Source organism: Notolabrus celidotus, chromosome 2, assembly GCF_009762535.1.
Source record: "Notolabrus celidotus isolate fNotCel1 chromosome 2, fNotCel1.pri, whole genome shotgun sequence".
Taxonomy (NCBI): domain Eukaryota; kingdom Metazoa; phylum Chordata; class Actinopteri; order Labriformes; family Labridae; genus Notolabrus; species Notolabrus celidotus.
In genome coordinates, this window is record NC_048273.1 from 2,867,046 (window position 1) to 2,892,999 (window position 25,954).

General features: G+C 39.4%; 1 protein-coding gene across 1 annotated transcript in view; it reads right to left on the reverse strand.

The window, feature by feature from the left end:
* The window catches only part of kdm4b (lysine (K)-specific demethylase 4B), a 108,750-nt gene that overhangs the window by 11,699 nt on the left and 71,097 nt on the right, over window positions 1–25,954 (reverse strand). Inside the window, exons 4-12 of the mRNA XM_034705403.1 lie at window positions 16,071–16,267; window positions 15,711–15,958; window positions 15,085–15,290; window positions 14,397–14,517; window positions 8,995–9,155; window positions 6,926–7,130; window positions 4,066–4,142; window positions 3,844–3,899; window positions 3,528–3,636 (exon numbers count right to left, since the gene is read on the reverse strand). Of these exons, the coding sequence (XP_034561294.1) occupies window positions 3,528–3,636; window positions 3,844–3,899; window positions 4,066–4,142; window positions 6,926–7,130; window positions 8,995–9,155; window positions 14,397–14,517; window positions 15,085–15,290; window positions 15,711–15,958; window positions 16,071–16,267 (1,380 nt within the window). The remainder of the gene's footprint in view (window positions 1–3,527; window positions 3,637–3,843; window positions 3,900–4,065; window positions 4,143–6,925; window positions 7,131–8,994; window positions 9,156–14,396; window positions 14,518–15,084; window positions 15,291–15,710; window positions 15,959–16,070; window positions 16,268–25,954) is intronic.

Genomic DNA, 25,954 nt, shown 5'->3' on the forward strand with positions numbered 1-25,954 from the left:
AGTCTAGTCTGCTAAAGATAAATGCATGGAGCAGTTTTTCTGCATCCTTGATATATTCTTCAGGTGATAGTAGGCGGACTTTCTGATGGTTTTAATGTGGCTGCTGAAATTAAGGTCTGAGTCTAAGACTACACCAAGGTTTCTGGCTTGGTTTGAACATTTCATCCGTGCAGATTGGAGCTGAGCAGTAACATAGAAGGGAACTTAAAAGTTTGGTTTGGTGGACGGGCACACTCTGGCGTTCACAATCACAGATCCTCCTCCAAAGCACATACACTCATTCTGGTGCGTTAGTGAACTTGCTGTTGACACAGACTCGTCACAGAGTCCTAACACGACTACGCGTCGTACTCGCCGTCAAAGTCGATAATCTTCCACAGACGCACGAGGAGCTGGGAAAGATCTCGCCTGCTCTGAAAGCGCTCGACTCGTAGGGCAGCTTGTGACACAGAGATGATGCAGCAATCAAGAGTTCATCCTCACTTGTGTTTGGTGCCTTTAAAGCAGAACAGAGCTCATAGCCGTCAGTGTCGGCAGCTTGGCGAGATTCTTGCTGAGAATGTCAACAAACACTTCCTGTCAGCTGGGTTTTATAGGTGTTAATAACAGCCGCTCCAGCTGTCACTGTCACATTCAAAACATTGTTCCTGGTTTCTTTTTATCGTCTTGCATTGTTTGTTTCTCTCTCTCTCTTTCACGACAACACGAGGACTTTGCTTTTCTTCCTGCGTCTCCAATCCTTTCTCTCCATCCTCACAGCCTGAGTGTGAAATTACCACCAGTCAACCGAATCTCTGCCTCTGGCTCAGATCCCAGTCGGAGACATTTTCACATGTACAACGCTGCATCTAAAACCTTATAGACTTCATTCATTTTACTATTAATCCACCAACACCTCTACACCTCTTTATCTCTACACTTTACACTCCTCAATTCAGGGAAGGAGGGAGAGACGGACGGGAAGCAGGGATGGAATAAGGAGAGAGGATAAATATTTTGAAAAGCAAACTCAAGATCGACCTTTTTAGTCACTCTTTTAACAGTTTTATTCTTATAACAGTTTGATTTCACCTTACTTTATTTATTTATTATCTACTTTAAATTTTAGTCACTTTTAATTTATTGTATTTATTTGTTTATCTATTAATTATCTTGTTCACATTGTAGTCACTCTTTATTTATTTTATTTCATTTATTTATTATCTAGTTCAAATTTAAGTCATTTTTAATTTATTTAATTTATTCAATTTTATTTAATTGTATTTAATCTATTTATTTTAAGTATAGCATCTTATTTTCTTTAAATGGTTTAATATTTGTGTTTGTTATCTTAGAAATGTATATTATTTTATTTGATCTATTTATTTTTTATTTATTTGTTTATTATCTAGTTCAAATTTAAGTCATTTTTATTTTTTTTAATTTATTTATTTGTATTTAATTGTATTTAATCTATTTATTTTAAATATAGCATCTTATTTTCTTTAAATGGTTTAATATTTTAGTGTTTATTAACTTAGAAATGTATATTATTTTGTTTTATCTATTTGTTTATTTGTAATAAGCTAAAATTTTAGTCAGTTTTTATTTATTTTATTTATTTATTTATGTATTATCTAGTTCAATTTGAAGTCATTTTTTATCTATTTAATTACATTTTTTAATTTAATTTAATTATTTTAAGTATAGCATCTAATTTTCTTTTAATGGTTTAATATTTTAGTGTTTATTATCTTAGAAATTTACATTATTTTATTTTATTATATTTATTTATTTATTATCAAATCAAATTTTAGTCACTTTTTATTCATTTTATTGTATTTTATTTATTTTCAGTATAGCATCTTATTTTCTTTTAATGGTATAATATTTCAGTGTTTTATTATCTTAGAAATGTATTTTATTTTGGTGAGTTTAACTTCCTGTTTTGAGTTTTAACATCTTATTTTACCTCCAGTGTTTCCTCATTAAGATATCATGAGAGTGTTTCCTCAGTTCGTTCAGAAACGTATTTTTATTTTTAATTTATTTATTTTATTTTCATGTTTTTTATTATTGTTGTATATATTGTCTTCTTAACTTTAGGATTGTGGGATGGGTTTGGTGTCGGGGCTGGGGTTGGGATTAGGATGGGGGGGTCTTTTTATTTTTATATATCTTTCTTTTTTGTATTTATTCTATTTGAAGTTGTTTTTATGTACAGATGTCATTGTTTAAAAAGTGCTTTATGAATAAAGTCTGATGGATTGATAACAGCGTGTTCTCCTCCGTCACATTGAGTTATCTGCTGAGCTGGATGTGTTTAAAAAATCAAACTCTAATGAAAACAACATCTATTAAGAAATCAGCCGCCATCGGAGCAGAGAGCAGAGCTTTATATGTTCCACTCGTGACAACACGCTTCGATCTGCCAGACAGACTCGAGCTGTTACCCCAACGGCTCTGACAGCTCGCTCATCTTCTGTGGCTGCTATCTTTCTGTGCACTTGTTTTATTGTGATTATCTATCATCCCACTCTGTCTGCCTACAACCTCTCTCTATCTCTCTCTCATCTGTCCTTCTCCATCCTCCTCCTATTGACGAATCACACGGGGAGCAGCTGTAGCCAGGCGCCTGGTAGATCAATAAAAAATATAAATTCTTTATTAAAGTGCCAATAGTTCATTTTTGTACCGGAGCAAGGGAGGGAGGGGAGGAGGGGAGGTGAGTACAACAGCTCTCAACAGAGCTGTGCGATATTTCACCAGCTGCTATGGTTTATAGTTTCTGCCAGCTGGTTCACTTTTCCTCTGCTGAAGTCGCACGCAGGCGTGGCGTGACACCAGAGGAAAATCAGGAGTGTCAGTTGTATGTCAATATGGTGTTCTTATATTTACAGAAGACTAAAATCTTCTTCTTCTGATTCAATTTAAGCTCTAAAAAACACATTGCAAACTGCATCTACTCCCTGACAGCGGGGGAAACACACAGATTTCTGAACACAGAGCAATAAACTCTTATTTCAAGGGTGTGTCCCCACCGGTGATCAGCCTCGTCGTCTGACTGCAGAGCTTCTTCTTGTCATGGCGTTTTAAGAAAAGACGGGGAAACCTGCTCTTCTTTGATAGATTATTCAGAGAGATGCTGAGAAAGAAAGGTGACATCATGTGTAGATTTGTTATAGAGCACCAGTGAGCTCTGCTGGACCTTGTGAAGTGGGATCAGGTGAGTGGAGGGGTAAACAGAGACTGGTCGAGTCGTGTGCAAAGACAGGGAAGCAATGGGAAGATTGCCTCTCGCCCATGAGGTCGATGTGCTTCATTTGTCTCAGTGAGACATGACAGCTGATTATTCAGCTACTCCTCTCAGCACATGTGTGTGTTACTCCTGTGTCCTCCACAGAGATAAGAAAGGACAAAAGATCAATCCACCAGGAGAGAAAGACGGCTCACAGAGAGCGCGAACAGGAAACAGAAGAATCTCTTAAATTCAGGGGCTGAGAAAAGATATAGAGTGGATTCAAACTTTCCAAGAGGGAGGCACTCACCAGATCTTTGCGAGATTCAGGAACAGCAGTGACGTCCACCGGCTCCCTCTCAGTGGGGTTCACAAAGCGGGCTTCAGCAACGGCTATAGCACAGATGACGTGGACCCACCTGGACACACAGAGGGAGAGAGATACAACACAAACACATCAGGCTTTTGGAGATCTAAGGGAGGTACAACTACTGCATATACAAGGTCAGTTATTACTGTACCTAATGTTAATGACACTGAGATCTGCATGACAGGAATAATATGGCTGTATGTGTGACATCTCATTTTCAAATCATAGCCTATGTAAAACTTTATTAACCACTCACCGGTTGTCAGTCGTAGTCTTCAGAGCTCCTCCCCTCAGGTTACAGAGACAACACTCCTGAAGACACAACAAGAAGAGGACTCAGTGATTGAAACAGAACAGTGACACATCCTCTGAGCTCTCATGTCTTATCCAGTTCAGTCACTTCCAGACTCCTCTTGGCCACATTAGCATCATTATTTAATATCTTTTCATGTGTGTGTGTGAAAATGCTGCAACTCACCACCGTCCAGGCTCCTGCTGCACACCTGGAGCACATCCAGGGATCTCTGGCAGAGTCTGGTTTCACACCGTAACAACCTGTGAGAGGAGATCAGAGGATTCAGATCTCTTTCTTTGGACAATGTGGAGTTGATGATGTGTCCCATTGTAACTTGGACACACCTGCACCTAGGTACTGAATAAGCACTCTGAAACCATGCAGCTCTGAGGGGGCGGGGCACAGAGCTGCTGTTTCTGACAGTCGTTTCTGCTTCATGTCCTTTTGTCAATAGTAACGCTGCTTCCTCGGCTCAGCTGCGCTCATCGCTGCATGATTAATAAACTCGTCTCTTTCAAAGTGCACTCCAGCTTTAGGGATAATAAGAGCCCAGGAGGGTTAGTGTGTCTGTGTGTGTGTGTGTGTGTGTGTGTGTGTGTGTGTTGCTGACTGAGCACATGGGATAAACATGCCCGTGTTGTTGTTACTCTGATTGTATGTTCTGCCAGCAACAAAACAACCTCATGAGAACATTTATGAACATATGTCTCTAAGTGAAGTCCTGAAAAATGATGATAGAACAAAGTGGAGACCAGTGTTGCCAACTCCTCAGTGAGGAAAGTAGCTATTGGCTGTCCTAAAAGTGACATCATCACTTAATTTGCATAATTAGAATTGTAATGGATGCTGTAGGAGAGACGAGAAACGTTGAAGTAGAGACAAAAAGAGGTTAAAAAACACCTTAAATATGTTTATAACTACACTTAGGAGCCGACAACAAATCAAAGTCAAACATTACATTTTGCAACCAGAACATTTTCTACATGTTTATTATATAAAATCTACATTAACTATCTAAATGGACCAAACAGAGCGTGATGCATTTGCAGTCTGGATGCTGAGAGGTGAAAGCCTCCTGCTCTGACTGCAGCTAGGAGGGGCTCACAGCAGCATCCACTGCTCAATGAGTAGAGTAAGAACGATACATGCTTTCACATCAGTCTCCAAAAGTTTCCATTAACACCAGAAGAAGTCACTAGAGGAGTCTGAAAACTCGCTATATAACAACAAAGTTGCTAAGTTGGCAACACTGGTGGAGACACAGCTACCTGTCCTTAAAGGTGACATATCATGCAAAATGGACTTTTTAATGGTTCTCTCCCTGAAATATGTGTCCCTGTCTATAAAAAAACCCCCAAGAATGAAAAGATCCATTCTGCCCCTGTTCTGATTTCTCCACCTTTCTGTAAATGTGTGCTGAAACCAGCCGTTTCAGTTTTCAGTGTTTTTCATACGTCACAACAATATCCGGTCTGTAACAGGAAGTCAGAGCTCGGAGCTTGTTCAGCCCATAGACTGTATAAAATACAACTCAACCCCTCCTCCGTTTTTCATTCCCTGCACACGTGTGTGCTAACAAGGAGCTTAGGAGGGAGGCATGCTAGTTGTAGGCTGTCTTAATAAACACAAAGGTCGCTTTGACTCCCCACGTCTGCAGATTTGAAGATCTAGTGGATCATTTTTAGTTTTCATGGAAAAGTGCTAGCGCTAGTTAGCATAGCCACATAGCTACATGTTGGTAGCTGTGTACCAAGACACACGTCGACATACTGACAAATAAAACAACAAGAAACACTAAATCTGTGACCAATGGTTCAGAAAGGTCCTGCTGCAGGCGCCTCTCCGTCAGGATCAGATTCTGGATCAGATTCAGAGGGTTGAAGTAACGCGGGTCTGTGAGCAGCCGTGTATATTCAGCCAACATGTAAACATTAGATCAACGTGCCGGACAGCCGAGGCCACACCCACTTCCTGAGGGGGCGTGGTCAGAGAGAAAACAGCCTGTTCTGAGCAGGGCTGAAGAAGAGGGTTTTTCAGGCAGACCAAAATCTGATTTCAAAGTGTTTTTTTGAACATAAACTTTAAAGACATGTTTTGGGGACCTCTTAGACCAATATATGTTGATGAAAAAAAGCGTGATATGTCATCTTTAATGATTTCAGATGTATGTTCTTGGATGTTGTCTTTCTTGACGGTGATGTAAGCAGGGCATGTAAGGACTGCAGATGTGCATGGTGTGCTGATAGGTCTCTGTGTTTCTTTAGCAGCCCCTTAGCTAGCTTAACCCGGGTCAAAAACTGTAAAAAACAAGGAGCTTCACTCAGAGCTGCACCGGGGGAATCGAGCTGACAGCTTGTTGCACCGTCGTGGTCTCGTTCTCTGTGCTTTCTATTTTCCAAACAGTACTCTCAGGGGTCCGGGGACGGAGAGAAGTGAACAGAGATGGGGGAAAGAATAGAGTACAGTCGCAGAGTGTGTGTGTAAAGACTGTCAGTGTGTGTGTGTGCAGGCTGAGACTGAGGAATCAAACACTGCAGCTGCTGGAACCACAGAATCAAACTGAACATCTACACAACGATAAACAGGAAGTGTCTGAAAGAGTCATGTGACACACGCTGTATGAGAATTAGGTTTGTGTTTTTGACTGTCTTCTTGCAGCTGCATCCTTCTTAGCTTCAATTTTCAAGTCACTCCATAAAAACAGGAGATCTTGTAATAACCTTAAGTGAACCCAGAGCTCCTCGCAGCGACTGGATCAGCTTCAGCGTAAAAGCTGTAATTAAATTCTCTTTGGTGGAAAGTTTCCTGCAGCAGTGAGAGTGTTGACTTTTCATAAACAGCGCGTAAACACTGTGTTGTGCTCCCATTTATTTTTACTGTGCGCCTCATAAAGAAATATATGCAGGGGAAACACCCACCTCCTTTACTAGTACAGCGCTCCCGAGGTGTTTTTCACTGCACTGCACAGTTACAGAGTTTGACACGCTGTGTTGTTTTCCCACAGTGTTACTCTTTCTTGCAGGATTCAGAGTTTTATACTTACTGGCGTGGACCTGCATGTCGCAGGATGAGCAGCACAGCAGAGGACTGGTTCCGTCCTCTCCGGTGTTGTAGTTGGTGGGTGACGGCTCGGTGTTGCCGGCGCTGACGCTGAAGCACATCTCGGACACCAGTGGACGGGTGCGGCTGCCAGGACGGGGGATGGAGTGGCGCTGCGGTTCATTTGGATTCATTAAGTCTTTCTGTGGCTGGAGAGGTCAGAGAGAGGACGCTGTTAGTCCGACCATCACGGGATTACACAGAAACCACAAGGAGGAACTTTACCCCTGAACTATGTGTGTTTCGCCTGGTGGACCCAGGGTCTAAATTTAGTTCAGGGGTAGATCTGTGATTCACTTGATTTCACTTTCTTTCATTCGTTTTTATTTGTTGTATCTTTTTGGGGTTTTTTGTCAAAAAATGTTTTCAAAATTTTTCAGGACAAATTTTTTTTTTCACTTTTTTTTGTCAACATTTTTTTCAGAATTTTTTTTTTTCAAATTTTTTCTTGTCAAATTTTTTTTTTTTCAAAAAAAAAATTCAAAATGTTTTTGTCAATTTTTGTTTTTGTCTAATTTCTTTTTTTCAAATTTTTTTTTGTCAATTTTTTTTTTCACTTTTTCCAAAAACCATTCCCAGTCATTGTTTTGTCCATCTGTGATTCTCTTGATTTCTCTTTCTTTCATTAGTTTTTATTTGTTCTATCTTTTTTGTATGTGTGTGTACTTTTCAAAAGAAGAAGCTGTGATTCTCTTGATTTAGCAGCTTGTAACAGTAGTCTTCTCTCAGCCCACCGTGAATGCGTCTCTCCTCCCGGTGTTCCGGTTTTCAAAGTGACCCTGTAAACTGGAGACCTTCATCTGAACGTGTCAGTGTTTGTGGAGTTTACACAGCTGTTGAAACACAGAGGGAGTTCCTGGGAATGCAAACTAGTTTAGTTTTTATTAAGATTTCAAAACATCCTCATCAGATATTTAATGATCGTCTAAAGACGTTTATGAGGGATGCATCCGGCTGAGAGTCTCCAGTTAACAGGGTCGCTGTTTAAACCAGAACACCGGCCGATCTCTGCCACGGCTTTTTGAGTTGAAAAGGATTTTAAAGCCGTGTTGAAACGTCTTTGCTACTCACGCTTATCTCCTCTCACGTGTTGATTCAGTGAATCCATCTGTGATGAAATATAGCACCATCTAAAACAGCGCCAGCTGAGTCTCTTCATGCTAACAGGCTAACTGTTGTGTTGATTCATTCATTGCTTTTCCATGTTTTTAACCGCAGGTGCAACATTTTCACTTTTTTCCATGTTTTACTGCCCTTGGAGCACAATTTAAAATTTGAGGAACATTTATTATTTCCACAGGCTCCGGGTCAACTTTGTTGTCAAATTTTTTTTGTCAAATTTTTTTTGGTCAATTTTTTTTTTCTTTTTTGTCAAATTTTTTTTTTTTTCAAATTTTTTTTCGTCAACATTTTTTTTTTTAATTAAAAAAAAAAAAAATTTTTTTTTTTTGTTTTTTTTTCAAAAAAAAATCAAAATGTTTTTGTCAAATTTCTTTTTTAAATTTTTTTTTTTCTGTCAATTTTTGAGTTCAAAAGGATTTTAAAGCCGTGTTGAAACGTCTTTGCTACTCGTGCTTATCTCCTCTCACGTGTTGATTCAGTGAATCCATCTGTGATGAAATATAGCACCATCTAAAACAGACCAGCTGAGTCTCTTCATGCTAACAGGCTAACTGTTGTGTTGCTCATAATGATACCTGCCTGTCCGTCTGCTTCTATGGTGTCATCTGTGATGAATGGCATTCCTCTTTGTGTTACTGCCCTCTACTGGTCTGGTGGTGTAGTGCATTTACTTTGTTTTTTCTCCATGTGTCACTGGCCTGATTTACACAATCGAAATGCAGACAACAATAGGGGCACAGGAACCTTTTAGTTCTGGGTAAAGTAGTTCTGGGGGCTAAAAGACCCTGGATCTCTTGATTGAAATGCACCTACTGTTACTAACACCACTATTTAATTTGTTATTAGTGCCTCACTGACACAGATTGCTCCTGCTGCAGAGTGTGGTTGTACCTTTGCGTAGGGACAGAAGAGCGAGCAGATAGAACAGTGTGGTTGAAGAGCTGCCACTGCGTTATTAAAGGCTTTCTCTGCCAGGAAGTTGGGGGAGTGATTCTGCCACAGATGCTCCTGCTTCTTCATGTCGTTGTCCATCGGCATCGGGGAGGGCAGCTCTGCGGGGAGACAATACAAGGTGTTCAAGTTGTGCGGCTCCAAAAAAGAAAGAACATCCACAATCTGAAGTGAGACGTGCCTGCTGGAGAGATTAATTATGGGGAGTGATTTTATTGTTCTCTGAAGTGCATGTGAGGCATTTTTAGAAAAGCACAGGGATCCTTTTAATCAGGGAGCCCTTGCCAAGAGACAAAAATAGCTCACCATCTAACCCAGACAACAACAGCAGCACTACTGATATAATTGGATGATGAGCACAAATAGCACAACTTGCTGTTGTGGGTCTGGATCAATTTCACAGTGAAGGCCCTGAAGCGACTGATCCAGATTGTTTGTTAAACCTGGACACAAGGAACCGCTCTCAGGCTCGTCATTTAACTCCTTCTTCTCTCCCCTGCACCATCCTCCCTTTCTGAAGGACAGACGTGGAGCCCGTACCCCTGTCCCCCCCCTGCTCCCGACTTTAAGTGACTTTGAAAGCAGGTAATTGGAAGTCATGATCCCCAGATCAATACGTGTCAGTCAGAAAATGAAAAGAAAAAAAGAGAGAAAAGAGGCCTCGTATGTTGATTTCATTATCCCCACAGGGAGCTTTAGTCCTGCTGGTTTGTCTTTCTTCAGATCGATAATAAAAACAAAAAAAATACTCTTCTTTGTTTTAAGCAGCGTGACGGAGAGGACGGTGAGGAGGATGAATAACAGAGAGGGAAAAGGGGGAGGAGTGGTGGCTTTAGATGCATAATAGTTTTACAAATTACATTTAAAAGCAATTATTCTCGTTGATGCGTCTGCAATTAAGGAAGGTCATATTTTTTGGGCATTTTCCCCTTTAAAGGTGACATATCACGCTTATATTTTTCATCAACATATATTGGTCTAAGAGGTCCCCAAAACATGTCTTTAAAGTTTATGCTCAAAAAAACACTTTGAAATCAGATTTTGGTCTGCCTGAAAAACCCTCTTCTTCAGCCCTGCTCAGAACAGGCTGTTTTCCCTCTGACCACGCCCCCTCAGAAAGTGGGTGTGGCCTCCGCTGATCTAATGTTTACATGTTGGCTGAATATACACGGCTGCTCACAGACCCGCGTTACTTCAACCCTCTGAATCTGATCCAGAATCTGATCCTGACGGAGAGGCGCCTGCAGCAGGACCTTTCTGAAGGATTGGTCACAGATTTAGTGTTTCTTGTTGTTTTATTTGTCAGCATGTCGACGTGTGTCTTGGTACACAGCTACCAACATGTAGCTATGTGGCTATGCTAACTAGCTTTAGCACTTATCCATGATAAATAAAAATCCTCCACTAGATCTTCAAATCTGCAGACGTGGGGAGTAAAACCGACCTCTGCCAGAAAGGCAGCGGGACCTTTTATGAAGGATTGGTCACAGATTTAGTGTTTCTTGTTGTTTTATTTGTCAGTATGTCGACGTGTGTCTTGGTACACAGCTACAGCTACAGCTACAGCTATGAACATGTAGCTATGTGGCTATGCCAATTAGCGCTAGCACTTATCCATGATAAATAAAAATCATCCACTAGATCTTCAAATCTGCAGACATGGGGAGTCAAAGCGACCTTTGTGTTTATTAAGACAGCCTACAACTAGCATGCCTCCCTCCTAAGCTCCTTGTTAGCACACATGTGTGCAGGGAATGAAAAACGGAGGAGGGGTTGAGTTGCGTTTACAATTAAGGAAGATACGTTTAGTTTTTAGTTTTTTTAAGTCATATTTTTTGGGGCATTTAATGGATAAGACAGCTGAAGAGAGACAGAGAATGTGAGGAGTAGAGAACATGCAGCAAATGTTCGAGGTCGAGTTGAACCTGGGACCTCTGTGACAAGGACTATAGCCTCTAGAGCAGGGGTTCTCAAAGTGTGGCTCAGGACACCCAGGGGGGTCGTGAGATGTCTTCAAGAATGTTTTTGTTTGTAAGTTATCTAAAAATTGTACATTTTACCCATTAAAGTAAAAATATTAACAAAAATAGAAGCTAACCTTAAAATTAAACCTTGAAAATATAAAGTGTAATAAGTTTTCTGCCTTTCTTTGTTCCCAGATGACTCCTAAGTTTAGAGTTAGTGAACAGTTAATGATCTAAAGCATCAGTAGCAGCAGGTTCATTCATAACACACAGGAAACACAGACACATGCTCATATAGGTAGGAGAGCAGCTAAATGAAGACACATTAAATCACTTTGAGGGACAGTGGGGATTGCGAGTCTTTGGCATCTATATTTTGGGAGTCACTGGCTGAAAAGTTTGGGAACCCCTGCTCTAGACTATATGGGGCGCACTTAGTGCCCAAAGAAGACTCTTAACAGTAGAAAAACTACCTACAATAACAATACATGAGAAATAACAACAACATATAACAACAGAAGTTCATTTCAGGTGAAATAAATATGATTTAAGTTAATAAACTTCATGTTTAATAAACTTCATGTTTAATAAACTTCATGTTTAATAAACTTCATGTTTCATAAACTTCATGTTTAATAAACTTCATGTTTAATAAACTTCCTGTTTAATAAACTTCATGTTAAATAAAGTTCATGTTTAATAAAGTTCATGTTTAATAAACTTCATGTTTAATAAACTTCATGTTTAATAAACTTCACGTTTAATAAACTTCATGTTAAATAAACTTCATGTTAATAAACTTCATGTTTAATAAACTTCACGTTTAATAAACTTCATGTTAAATAAACTTCATGTTTAATAAACTTCATGTTTAATAAACTCCATGTTTAATAAACTTCATGTTTAATAAACTTCATGAATAATAAACTTCACGTTTAATAAACTTCATGTTTAATAAACTTCATGTTTAATAAACTTCATGTTTAATAAACTTCATGTTTAATAAACTTCATGTTTAATAAACTCCATGTTTAATAAACTTCACGTTTAATAAACTTCATGTTTAATAAACTTTATGTTTAATAAACTTCATGTTTAATAAACTTCATGTTTAACAAACTTCATGTTTAATAAACTTCATGTTTAATAAACTTCATGTTTCATAAACTTCATGTTTAATAAACTTCATGTTTAATAAACTTCACGTTTAATAAACTTTACGTTTAATAAACTTCATGTTTAATAAACTTCATGTTTAACAAACTTCATGTTTAATAAACTTCATGTTTAATAAACTTCACGTTTAATAAACTTCATGTTAATAAACTTCATGTTTCATAAACTTCCTGTTTAATAAACTTCCTGTTTAATAAACTCCATGTTTAATAAACTTCATGTTTAATAAACTTCACGTTTAATAAACTTCATGTTTAATAAACTTCATGTTTAATAAACTCCATGTTTAATAAACTTCATGTTTAATAAACTTCATGTTTAATAAACTTCATGTTTAATAAACTCCATGTTTAATAAACTTCACGTTTAATAAACTTCATGTTTAATAAACTTTATGTTTAATAAACTTCATGTTTAATAAACTTCATGTTTAACAAACTTCATGTTTAATAAACTTCATGTTTAATAAACTTCATGTTTCATAAACTTCATGTTTAATAAACTTCATGTTTAATAAACTTCACGTTTAATAAACTTTATGTTTAATAAACTTCATGTTTAATAAACTTCATGTTTAATAAACTTCATGTTAAATAAACTTCATGTTTAATAAACTTCATGTTTAATAAACTTCATGTTTAATAAACTTCATGTTTAATAAACTTCATGTTTAATAAACTTCATGTTTAATAAACTTCATGTTTAATAAACTTCATGTTTAATAAACTTCATGTTTAATAAACTTCATGTTTAATAAACTTCATGTTAAATAAACTTCATGTTTAATAAACTTCATGTTTAATAAACTTCATGTTAAATAAACTTCATGTTTAATAAACTTCATGTTTAATAAACTTCATGTTTAATAAACTTCATGTTTCATAAACTTCATGTTTAATAAACTTCATGTTTAATAAACTTCATGTTTAATAAACTTCATGTTAAATAAACTTCCTGTTTAATAAACTTCATGTTTAATAAACTTCATGTTTAATAAACTTCATGTTTAATAAACTTCATGTTTAATAAACTTCCTGTTTAATAAACTTCATGTTTAATAAACTTCATGTTTAATAAACTTCATGTTTCATAAACTTCATGTTTAATAAACTTCATGTTTAATAAACTTCATGTTTAATAAACTTCATGTTTAATAAAGTTCATGTTTAATAAACTTCATGTTTAATAAACTTCATGTTTAATAAACTTCATGTTAATAAACTTCATGTTTAATACACTTCATGTTAATACACTTCATGTTTAATAAACTTCATGTTTAATAAACTTCATGTTTAATAAACTTCATGTTTAATAAACTTCATGTTTAATAAACTTCACGTTTAATAAACTTCATGTTAAATAAACTTCATGTTTAATAAACTTCATGTTTAATAAACTTCATGTTTAATAAACTTCATGTTAATAAACTTCATGTTTAATAAACTTCATGTTTAATAAACTTCATGTTTAATAAACTTCATGTTTAATAAACTTCATGTTAATAAACTTCATGTTTAATAAACTTCATGTTTAATAAACTTCATGTTAATAAACTTCATGTTTAATAAACTTCATGTTAATAAACTTCATGTTTAATAAACTCCATGTTTAATAAACTTCATGTTTAATAAACTTCATGTTAATAAACTTAATGTTTAATAAACTCCATGTTTAATAAACTTCATGTTTAATAAACTTCATGTTTAATAAACTTCATGTTAAATAAACTTCATGTTTAATAAACTTCATGTGTAATAAACTTCATGTTTAATAAACTTCATGTTAAATAAACTTCATGTTTAATAAAGTTCATGTTAATAAACTTCATGTAAATAAACTTCATGTTTAATAAACTTCATGTTTAATAAACTTCATGTTAAATAAACTCCATGTTTAATAAACTTCATGTTTAATAAACTTCATGTTTAATAAACTTCATGTTTAATAAACTTCATGTTAAATAAACTTCATGTTTAATAAACTTCATGTTAATAAACTTCATGTTTAATAAACTTCATGTTAATAAACTCCATGTTAATAAACTTCATGTTAAATAAACTTCATGTTTCATAAACTTCATGTTTAATAAACTTCATGTTAAATAAACTCCATGTTTAATAAACTTCATGTTTAATAAACTTCATGTTTAATAAACTTCATGTTTAATAAACTTCATGTAAATAAGTGTGAGAGGAAACGAACCTTGATCACCTGATGGTTCTTTCTTGACGAGGGACAGCGGAGAGCGCATGGGCGGTTTGCTGAGAGGATGACGGCGACTCTTTTTGACCTCCGTTAGCATCTTCATCTTGGAGTAACACGCCTGATAATCAAAAAATAATAATTACGTGAGATCACATTCATTATCAGCCGAATATTGTGATTTCTCTCTGGGGATGTATCTGATATATGATATATTCTGCTGTGCCTTATTAATATGTGTCATGTGTAACTCCAGAGGTTTGAAATGTAGAGCTTTAACTCTATTTTCAGATCAGAGTGAGTGATGTTCCTGTAGTGTTAATGACAGCAGCTACAGCTTAAGAACAGTCTGTGTGTGTCGCCTTGATAAACACGAGGACTTAGGGACTTCCTGTGAAGGACGTGTTTCACGGTAAGTCCTCAGGAGTGTGATAATTCATACTTAAGCTAACTTCTTATATCCGGCCATTGCTCACTCCGGGCGCTACTTGTTTGGGCCCACAACTTTATAAATGGCGAGTCTTTGCATCAAAAAAAGTGAGTCTGCACAGTCTGATGATTGAGGGTCCCAAACCTGCAGGATTCATGACCCAACTTTAACAGGACTTGCAGAAACTTGAGTCTAACTCATCGTACACTACGTGCTAAACTGAAGGATGAAGGGGCCGCCACTGACGGTCACACTCACATCCGGTTTGGTGTCTGCTGGGATGAAAGGGGTCACCTCCTCCTGAGTGGGAACGCTGTTGGATGGATTCTTCCCATTGGATGTCGCAAACTGCTCGAATGCTTCCTGAAACCCGACCATGGCGCTTGCCGCCTTCTTTGTCTTCTTCTGCTTCTTTTTCTCAAAGTCCTCCAACAAGTTCGGGGGTTTGGTGTCCAGTTCTTGAGCTAACAGAGAGAAAGGAAGGGGGGATAGTTAGCTCTCAAAAACCACTATGACAGAGCGATTGTAAGAAAAAACACAGAGAGCAGAATCAGGCGTTTTTTTGTTATGTGCGTCAGTGTGAAAGTTTTGAATTTGCACGTGAGTTGCATAAAGAAATAACAGAAGAAGAGAGTTGTTACAGTCTACTATGCTTCATGTTTGTCATGAGAAGTCAGAAAAAGGAGGTACAGATGAGTTTTGAATGTGGAATACTGAGCAGATACTTCCACCCTCAGCTGTAGAAGGTTAAAGAGGATCTGGAGTCACTCTGCTTATTGAAAATAAAGCAAATGTGTTGTTTTGAAAGCGTCCACGTTAACCCTGTGGACAAACCTTCCTGTTCTGTGAGTGCAAACACAAACAACCTGCCCTCTCTCTCTCACCCTCTGGAGCTGGAAACTCTGCAGCTTTAGCGGCCGCCTCAGCAGCCTCCTGCTCCTCGCGCTCCATAGCCTCGAGGGTCAGCAGCGCCTCTCGGGCCAAGCGCTCCTCTCTCTCCTGCCTCCGCTGGGCCTCGCGCTCCTCCACCTGGCGCTGGTATTCAGCCGCGTTCAGCTCAATGCCATCCTCAGCCAGCACCTTCACCTCCTCCAGCTTCAGACGACGGAACTGCTTCATTTTCTGCATGGCCCTGAGGTGGAGAACGAAAGATTAGGAAATTATACAACCCCTGCAACAAATTCTTTACCGTGCAGATTTGTGATCATGAGGTTTTACACGACTCGGGAAGTTTGATCTCTTACCTCCTCAGGAGGTTTTCGCGCATGGTTACACGATCCTGCCTCCAGCGCTCTAGCTCAGGGCTGCTGAGCACCGTGGCCTTAAGGTGATCCAGCACCGTGGCGTCTTTGCCCTGCTTCCACAGCTCGTAGCGATCTGGCTGCAGGCAGCGCACAAACACATCCATGGAGATCTTCACCATGTCCTTACGGCAGGAGCACTGAAGAGAAACACAAACAGAGAGTGAAAAGGTTGTCTGAGGGGGGATGCAGGTCGAGCATCAAAGAAATTATACTCTACGATAAACAAACAGGCCTGATCCTCTGCGGGGGCAGAGAGCGGCTGTATGTCGACACACAGACGACACTTTTTAGATTCACTGCAGAGATTTCTGACGGAGACAGGAGGGAACGGAGAGAGGAGGAAGACGCCCAGAAGACAGCGTGGAGGAGGAGGAGGGTGAACTCAACTCAACTCAACTTTATTTATATAGCACCTTTCATACATAGAAACATGGAGCCCAAAGTGCTTCACAGAGTAACAGACAGTAAGAAAACAACAGCAATGGTAGAATTATAGAAGGCATGAAAAAAGAAGAAATACTTAAAAAAGAAAAGAAAATCAACACAGTAAAATTAATAAAATAAGTACGAGTGGAAATAAAAGTTAAAAATAAGGTAGAGTTAACGAGATCAGGTGAACACAATAAATAAATAAGATAAATAAATACATGTTAAAACAATGGTTTAGATAATAATGATGAAAATAATAAAAATGATAATAAAATAATAAAATAATAATAAAAATAATAATAATAATGATAATGCAGTCCAGGGCTAAAATAAATTACTTCACATTAAAAGCTAGATTAAAAAGGTAAGTCTTAAGTTTACTTTTAAAAACACCCAGAGAGCTCGCCGTTCTCATGTCCAGAGGCAAAGAGTTCCACAGCCTAGGGGCATAAAAACAGAAAGCCCTCTGGCCTGTACCTGTGTGAGACACACGAGGAACATTTAAAAGGGAAGCATTCGAGGACCTCAGTGATCGGGCTGGAACATAAAATGACAGGAGATCAGTAATGTATGGAGGAGCAAGGCTGTTAAGAGCTTTAAAAACAAGTAAAATGACTTTAAAATCAATTCTAAAAGAAACAGGGAGCCAGTGCAGAGTTTTTAAAAGAAGAGTTATGTGGTCAGTTTTCTTTCTCCTCGTTAAAACTCTAGCTGCAGCGTTCTGAACAAGCTGCAGCTTTCTGAGAGATTTTTTGGGCAGGCCTGTAAAAAGGGAGTTACAGTAATCAATGCGGCTTGTAATAAAAGCATGAATTAAAATTTCGGCATCTTTCTGCGTTAAAAAAGGTCTGACTTTTGCAATATTTCTAAGATGATAAAATGAAGTACTTACGACCTTGTTAAGATGAGCATTAAAATTAAGGTGAAGGTCAGCAGAGCAGCAGATATCTAACTTCACTGAGAGCCTCTCCAACCACAGTGTTGTGTTTTTATTTCAAAATGTAGTTTTATTATAAATCTTTCATTGAGATCATTAGTTTGACAAAGGTTCTTTGAATGTGTTCATCTCTATAAGTGGAGTAAAAACCCTATTTACCCCGAAAAGCCTGAACCATCAAATAATTGCCAGAAAATTATTTGAAAATTGAGTGTCTATTGGACCTGAGTTTTAATTTGATACATCAGGCATTTTGGTGCACATTTTTTGCTCAAAGTTTCTTCTTTTTTTAACAAACTAAAACAAATAAAATCAACATTTTTAGCCAATTAAACTTTGAGTTTCCTTCAAATTTTTCCCAGAGTAATTTCAAACATAGAATTTTTTTTTCCCGTATTGCAGGACAAAGTCATACCTATTGTTTGCATCTGCTACAAAACAAAAATAACATATTTATTGTATATTTCTTCTCTGAATTGTTCAGTTTTTAGTTGAATTCAATGAGCAAAAGATAATTATTTACTAGGGAGTCATGGTAACATTCAGCCAGTCATCAATCATCATGATACAGCAGGTTACATATATTAAAATACAATATACGTTATAAATATCTCCATTTCTACTTTTAATGTCATTTAAACATGTTCTTAAATAATAAAAAGACTGTATGTTGCATAATGAATAATGTATGAAATGTAATAAAATTATGATTGACAGGTTTGCAAAATAAATGTCCTTATAGACCTGCTGTATCAATTTTGATACACACATTTTCAACATGACTGGCTATAGATTAAGTAATGAAATATTAATTAGTTTTAGCATCAATCCAGTAAGTATTCCTCTTGAAGTTTCAGGAACAATTTGAAAGTTTTTTTCACCCAAACTTTTTTCAAAGTTGGTAAAAATATCCCTGAAAAAAGTTTGGGTGGGTCTCTGATCCACAGCTGCCATGTTGGATGTCTCAAGTGACGTCCTTCTAGTGCAGGGGTGTCCAAAGTACGACCCGGGGGCCAATCGCGGCCCAAGGTCCATTTATTTATGGCCCCCAAGCTTCCATCTTAAATTGTGTTGTTTATAGCACAGAAATTAATCACCTTCTGAATCATCTGTACATTTGCAGTTTCCTTCAAGCGCACAAACAAAACTAAAGTCAATCCAGAAACATCTCAAAAAGCTTCATATGGACTACTTTTATAAAGCCAAAGCACGGGGAATTCTGCAAGATGGCAATAAAGAAGAAACACAAGAACTCTTAAAGTTGACAGGTTTTCAAATTAATGTTTTCATCATGATGTGAAAATGTTCTTGATGAACACTAAAAGTTCAGAAGACACAAAAGAGGTCACCAGACAAGATCAAAATTATGAAATTGTGCAGAAAAGGCAAAATTTGGTGCTTAAAAATTGTTCAGAATGCAGGAAAATATTTGTTTAGTTCTTAAATTGTTGTCTGCTGGTCAGAAAAGTCTTAAAAACAACATGAAAAAGAAGTGTGATGAAATCCAGATTGTGATCCTGCCATAGGAAAATAATGAGACAATATTTTTCCCACATTGCCCGACCATTTTCCTCCAGAAGAAGACAAAGTTTGCTAATGTATACGTGGCTTGTGGAGAACTGAGGACTACCTAGTTACTGATTTATTGAGAAAAAATGTAAAATAATTGTTATTGAATAGACATCTCATATATAACTCTTATGATTACTAAGTCCCAGTAGGAGCCACTGGCCCTGAGGTACTCTGACAACATCAAATGTGGCCCTCTTTGAAAAAAGTTTGGACACCCCTGTTCTAGTGCATGAGTTACTCACACCTGGTGGATTATCCGTGCACTGTATGTATCTGATTGTATATGTCAGGTTTTTACTGAAAGAGTATATCACACTGATGATGTAGAGGTCTCAGAAACTGATGTATCAAATATGATACACCTGGCGTTATAGGGTTAAAATAAAGTTACTGTAAATGTGATTAATGCATATTTAAACATGGCCTGAAAACCTTCTTCATGGCATTACAGGTACATAAACAGAGACACTGTAGCGTAGCAGAGCTTTAAAGGTGACATATCACGCTTTTTTCATCAACATATATTGGTCTAAGAGGTCCCCAAAACATGTCTTTAAAGTTTATGCTCAAAAAAACACTTTGAAATCAGATTTTGGTCTGTCTGAAAAACCCTCTTTTTCAGTCCTCCTCAGAACGGTCTGTTTTCCCTCTGACCACGCCCCCTCAGGAAGTGGGTGTGGCCTCGGCTGTACAGCACGTTGATCTAATGTTTACATGTTGGCTGAATATACACGGCTGCTCAGAGATCGCGTTACTTCAACCCTCTGAATCTGATCCAGAATCGGATCCTGACGGAGAGGCGCCTGTAGCAGGACCTTTCTGAACCATTGGTCACAGATTCTGTGTTTCTTGTTGTTTTATTTGTCAGTATGTCGACGTGTGTCTTGGTACACAGCTACGAACGTGTAGCTATGTGGCTATGCTAACTAGCGCTAGAACTTATCCATGATAAATAAAAATCATCCACTAGATCTTCAAATCTGCAGACGTGGGGAGTCAAACCGACCTCTGCCAGAAAGGCAGCGGGACCTTTTCTGAAGGATTGGTCACAGATTTAGTGTTTCTTGTTGTTTTATTTGTCAGTATGTCAACGTGTGTCTTGGTACACAGCTACAGCTAGGACATGTAGCTATGTAGCTATGCTAACTAGCGCTAGCACTTATCCATGACAAATAAAAATCATCCACTAGATCTTCAAATCTGCAGACGTGGGGAGTCAAACCGACCTTTCTGTTTATTAAGACAGCCTACAACTAGCATGCCTCCCTCCTAAGCTCCTTGTTAGCACACATGTGTGCAGGTAATGAAAAACGGAGGAGGGGTTGAGTTGTATTTTATACAGTCTATGGGCTGAACAAGCTCCGAGCTCTGACTTCCTGTTACAGTCCGGATATTGTTGTTACGTAACAAAAACACTGAATCTGAAACGGCTGGTTTCAGCACACATTTACAGAAAGGTGGAGAAATCAGAACAGGGGCAGAATGGATTTTTTTCATTCTCGGGGGGTTTGTAGACATGCCAGGGACACATATTTCAGGTAAAGAACCATTAGAAAGTCAATTTTGCATGATATGTCACCTTTAAAATGAAACCAAGGGCACAGACTTGGCCTACTGGTTAAGTTGTGCGCCCATGTAGCGGGCGGCCCGGGTTCAAATCCAGCCTGTGGCTCCTTTCCCGCATGTCATTCCCCCACTCTCTCCCAGTTTCCTACACTATCCACTGTCCTCTCCCTCTATCAATAAAGGTGTAAAAAGACCAAAATATATATCAAAATGAAACCAAAGCACAAAAAAGGAGTGAAGGAAAACGACAGGTGGAGCAGAAAGAAGTTTGAGAATACAGGAAAGAAAAAAAGATGAGGGACGAGAGGGGGAGATGAAAATATTTTCTTTGCTGCCTTGCTCGCTGTATTACATTCTGGACCCATTACTTCCTGGCCTGTGCAGGAGAGCCTTATGTTCAATTACTGGAAACACAGCGGCTCACCGTCCACAGAAAAACAATATCCAGCCTACAACTCATCTCGACACCACTTGACAGACGGAAACATTAAAATACGATGTGTGTGTGTGTGTGAGTGTGTGTGTGTGTGTGTGAGGGGGGGAACGTGGGAGGGCGGCTGCGGCTGATCGCTGCCATCATGAAACCTTCAGTGGAAACAGAAACATGTCAGGAATCGACGAATGCAAAATAAGTATTGTTCAGAAAGCGTCTTCGCCTCGCAGGATGAAGGGAAGACAGCCTCATCTTGTTTTTCATTAAGCCATTAAGAGGTTATGGAGTCTGCTGCCGTCCCCCAGGGCTCGGACGAGTCGCACTTTATTATCATATGAAAACTTAATTAGAGAAGGGGAAACTGATTTGGAGGTGCACCGGATCTGGAAAAACAAAACTCACCCTGAGGCAGGCGGTCAATGAGCCCTGAAGTATACTCGGGCTCCTAATGAGGAGCTAAATTGTTGGAGCCACAGAAAACTCAGAGCCTGGGGACTCTGGGAGGATCGATGGACTCAGTGGGTTTTACAAAGTACCAACAATAACACCAACGCTAAGTCCGGACCGCCTGACATCTCAGTCCAGAAGTCTTCCTGATTGTTTTTAATAAGACGATAACTCAAAGAATGAAGAATGACGGGGGAGGTAATTAAAAACAGGATGTGCAAAGCGCACTACATCCTCCGCAGCAGGGCGGTATATCATCCAGCTGCTCACGCTGTTTAAATGAGGGAAGAACTTATCTGCAGACTCATTTGCTTACGTCTGTTCCACAAAGGTTTTTTTTAACGCTGCAGAAAATGCTGACCGAGATTAACTAACGACTAAATCGCTCTTATTTTCTCCAATTCTTTATCAGCTAATATACTCTGCCGTTAAACAACAGCTGCTTTAAAATGCAAAACAAGATGAGCAGTAATTGATGGAAGAGTGTGAAGCGGGGACTTGTGTTTTACTTTTGTGTGCAGAGCAGTTTGCACGATGCACGTGTCCAGAGTCTGCTGCTCTAACTTTGTCAAGCTGCGATGAAACACTGACACTGAAATCTCTGATCTGCTCTCCTCTAAAGGCTGTCAATCATTCCAATATGGCCGCCCTCTAACAGGGCGTAGGTGCTGTGTGACTTGGGGTGGATCCCAAAGCTTGAAAGTTCTATCCTCGCATTCCTCCACTTGCGTCCTGGTCCCACCAGGGAAGTAAGGAAATGAAGAGAAGGAGAGAGGAAACAAGGAAGATTTGTGAAGCGACTTCAGCTCATGTGACTGTTTTAAGGTCTGTCTTTTATGTTGCATTAAACTCAGGTGATGTGAAGTTTCAGAGAAGTCCGAGCTGCAGCAGCGTATCAGTGAGTCATGTTCGATAAGGGGACGTGTCTGTCAGCAAAAAGACATCCTTGAAAGCTGTACTCGTGTATCCTCTTTCAGCGCTCCTCCAATTACTTTCCTCTGTCCTCTCTCTTCTGTCCTCCAAGCTGCGTTTTTAGGATCCAACCTTAGTGATGCATTACTCCTCCTCTCCTCATCCATGTTGTCTTTCTGGTCCTCTGAAAACCTCTGCCCTGTTGACTCCAGGCCTGGCTCCACTCATCATGACGGTTTGTTGTTGTAGTTAAGTGAAATACGATCTGGTGATAACACAGAGTGTTTTATTCTGAAAATTAACCGGATGTTTTCATTTTGTTTTGGTGAAACCTGACTTCCTGTCCCGATCCATCTGCTCTGTTGAGATTGATGCGTCGTGCTCCGGCATCAGGCACAAATAGAAGTTCTAGGTATCTGATCAGATCAGAGACTCAGCCGGAACGCAACGGAGCGGATCCAGTGGAAGTTAACACATTGACTAGAATAGAAACCTCTCAGATCTGGTGCTGTGATGGATCAGAGACGGACCGGACATGGATCTGGTGGAATTTGGCTGTTAGTCCCTCCCACTAGAGATGCAAGGAAATGAAGAGAAGGAGAGAGGAAACAAAGAGACATGAGACGCCCTTTCCTCCGGAGCGTCACGTGAAGTGGCGTCGGTTCGTGTGACTGTTTTCAGAGAAGTCTGAGCAGCTGCAGCGTCCAATCAGTGAGTGATGTTCGATAAAGAGGCGTGTCTGTCAGCGGAATAGACTTCCATGAAGGCTGCTCTCGTGTGTCCTCTCTCATCATCCTCTCTCTTGTCCTCTAAGCAGCGTTAAGAGCTTTGGGACGCCACTTAATATGGCAGGGCAGTAACTACTTCCGGTTCCGCAGAGGAGATTGGAAACAGCATTTAAGAGCTTCAGGATCCAACCTTAGTGACGCATTACTCCTCCTCTCCTCATCCATGTTGTCTTTCTGGTCCTCTGAAAACCTCTGACCTGTTGACTCCAGGCCTGGCTCCGCTCATCATGACTTTGGTTTGTTGTTGTAGTTCAGTGAAATACGATCTGGTGATAACACAGAGTGTTTTATTCTGAAAATTAATGAAACCTGACTTCCTGTCCCACTCCATCTGCTCTGTTGAGATTGATGCGTCGTGCTCCGGCATCCGGCACAAATAGAAGTCTTGTGTATCTGATCGGATCAGAGACAAAGCCAGAACACAACGGAGCGGATCCAGTGGAAGTTAACACATTGACTAGAATAGAAACCTATCAGATCCAGAGCTGTGACGGATCAGAGATGGACCTGACATGGATCTGGTGGACTTTGGCCGTTAGTCCCTACCGCAAGAAAATGAAGAGAAGGAGAGAGGAAACAAGGAAGATTTGTTTTAAGATACATGAGACGTCCTTTCCTCCTGGGCGTCACGTGAAGCGGCGTCGGACTGTTTTCAGAGAAGTCTGAGCCACTGCAGCGTCCAATCAGTGAGTGATGTTCGATAAAGAGGCGTGTCTGTCAGCGAAATAGACTTCCATGAAGGCTGCTCTCGTGTGTCCTCTCTCATCATCCTCTCTCCTGTCCTCTAAGCAGCGTTAAGAGCTTTGGGACGCCACTTAATATGGCAGGGCAGTAAGTACTGCAGTTAAGAGCCATCCCTCATTCAAACCCCAACACGGTAGGTCTCAGCAGATGTGTGTCTAACATGAGTCTGGTCCTGCTGGAGGTTTCTGCCTGTTAAAGGAAGTTTGTCCTTGCCACTGTAACTTGCTAAATGCTGCAAAGTGCTCTGCTACGCTCCCTACATGCGGGCCTGCTCATCGTACCTAAAGTCTCTAAAAGTAGTATGGGAGGTAGAGCCTTCAGTTATCAGGCCCCTCTCCTTTGGAATCATCTACCAGTCAGGGTCTGGGAGGCAGACACCCTCTCTACTTTTAAGAGTAGGCTTCAAACTTTCCTATTTGATAAAGCTTATAGTTAGAGCTGGATCAGGCTTGGACCAGGTCTTAGTTATGCTGCTATAGGCTTAGACTGACACACTGGGATCCTGTCTTTCCCTCTCTCTCCTCTCTCTGCCTGTCTCTCACTTTAACTCTTCCTGTCCCATTAAAGTTACTAACCATAGACCTTTCTGGAGTCCCTGAGCTCCCTTGTCTCGTAGGTTCCTCTGGATCTCTGCTGCTGTGGACATGCCAGACTCCAGCTGCTACAACTACTACTATCCGTCTCTCCACTATCATCTCTCTCTCTCTCTCTCTCTCTCTCTCTCTCTCTCTCTCTTCACCTCGCTCTATCCCTCTCTCCAACACGGTCTCAGCAGATGTGTGTCTAACATGAGTCTGGTCCTGCTGGAGGTTTCTGCCTGTTAAAGGAAGTTTGTCCTTGCCACTGTAACTTGCTAAATGCTGCAAAGTGCTTTGCTCATGGTGGATTAAGATGAGATCAGACTGAGTCCTGTCTGGAAGATGGGACTGGATCAAATCCGGTCTTGATGTTGGGTCTTTGTTGATAATAGAACGTTGAGTACGGTCTAGACCTGCTCTGTTTGGAAAGAGCCTGAGGATAACGTTTGTTGGGATTTGGCGCTTTATAAATGATGATTGATTGAGCTTTGGGATCCACCTTTGATCGACTGAAAATAATAAGTATTGCAAGCAAGTTTATCAGTTTTTTTTTTTTGTTTTTTTTTAGAGAATGAGACTTTTAATGTAAAAAACAACATTTAAAATGTTCTTTCTTGGTGTGATGTTCTGGGGTTCAATGTGGCAAATGTTGCCTTTGGGCAGTTTCACATCTCTGAAGCACCTTCAGTGTGAAATCACAGGTCTGAGACGTGATAATGAAAGACTTCAGTTCAAGGTTCCTGAATCTCAAAACTGATTTTTCTATCTTAAGCAGCGACATAATCATCCCCCATCCTCTGTTTACTAATGCACTCAGCTTACCAAGGAACTAAAACGATGCACTTTGTTTATTGGCATAAAGAGATCTGATAAAAAAATCCAGCATATCAAATCCTGGCGTGTCTGGACTCGCCTGCAAAAGAGTAGATCCTCAACGATTCACTTTGAAGATTCAAGATGATGTAATGTAGACCGAGGACTGGGACGATGATTTCAGTTCCTCTCCTGGACATTCGCAAAGTGTGACTGAGCACCGAGGAGAGCGAGCGGGAATACCACAACCCCAACTGAGTATTTTCACATGTAATCTGATCCCTTGTCCTTCCACAGTGCCTCATTAGTGAGCAGCATTCAACCAGCCTCACCAGATAAAGACGCATGTACAGTTTGCACATCAGTGTTTCTGCAGAATCCCTACAACAGTCCGCCTGCAGAGCAGAGAGTGAAATGTTGAACCCCTGAATTACTCAGATTAAGCGGCTTGTATCGGATGTGTCGTCAGAAAGGTTGCAGAAAAGGTTAATTAAGACTGCAAAGTCTGAAATAATGGAAGTGTGAGTGCATGCCCACACAGCACACGAGGACTGCTGACAGTGAGTCTGTGTCGACTGCTGGTGTGTGTTCGCTCAGTTGGTCAG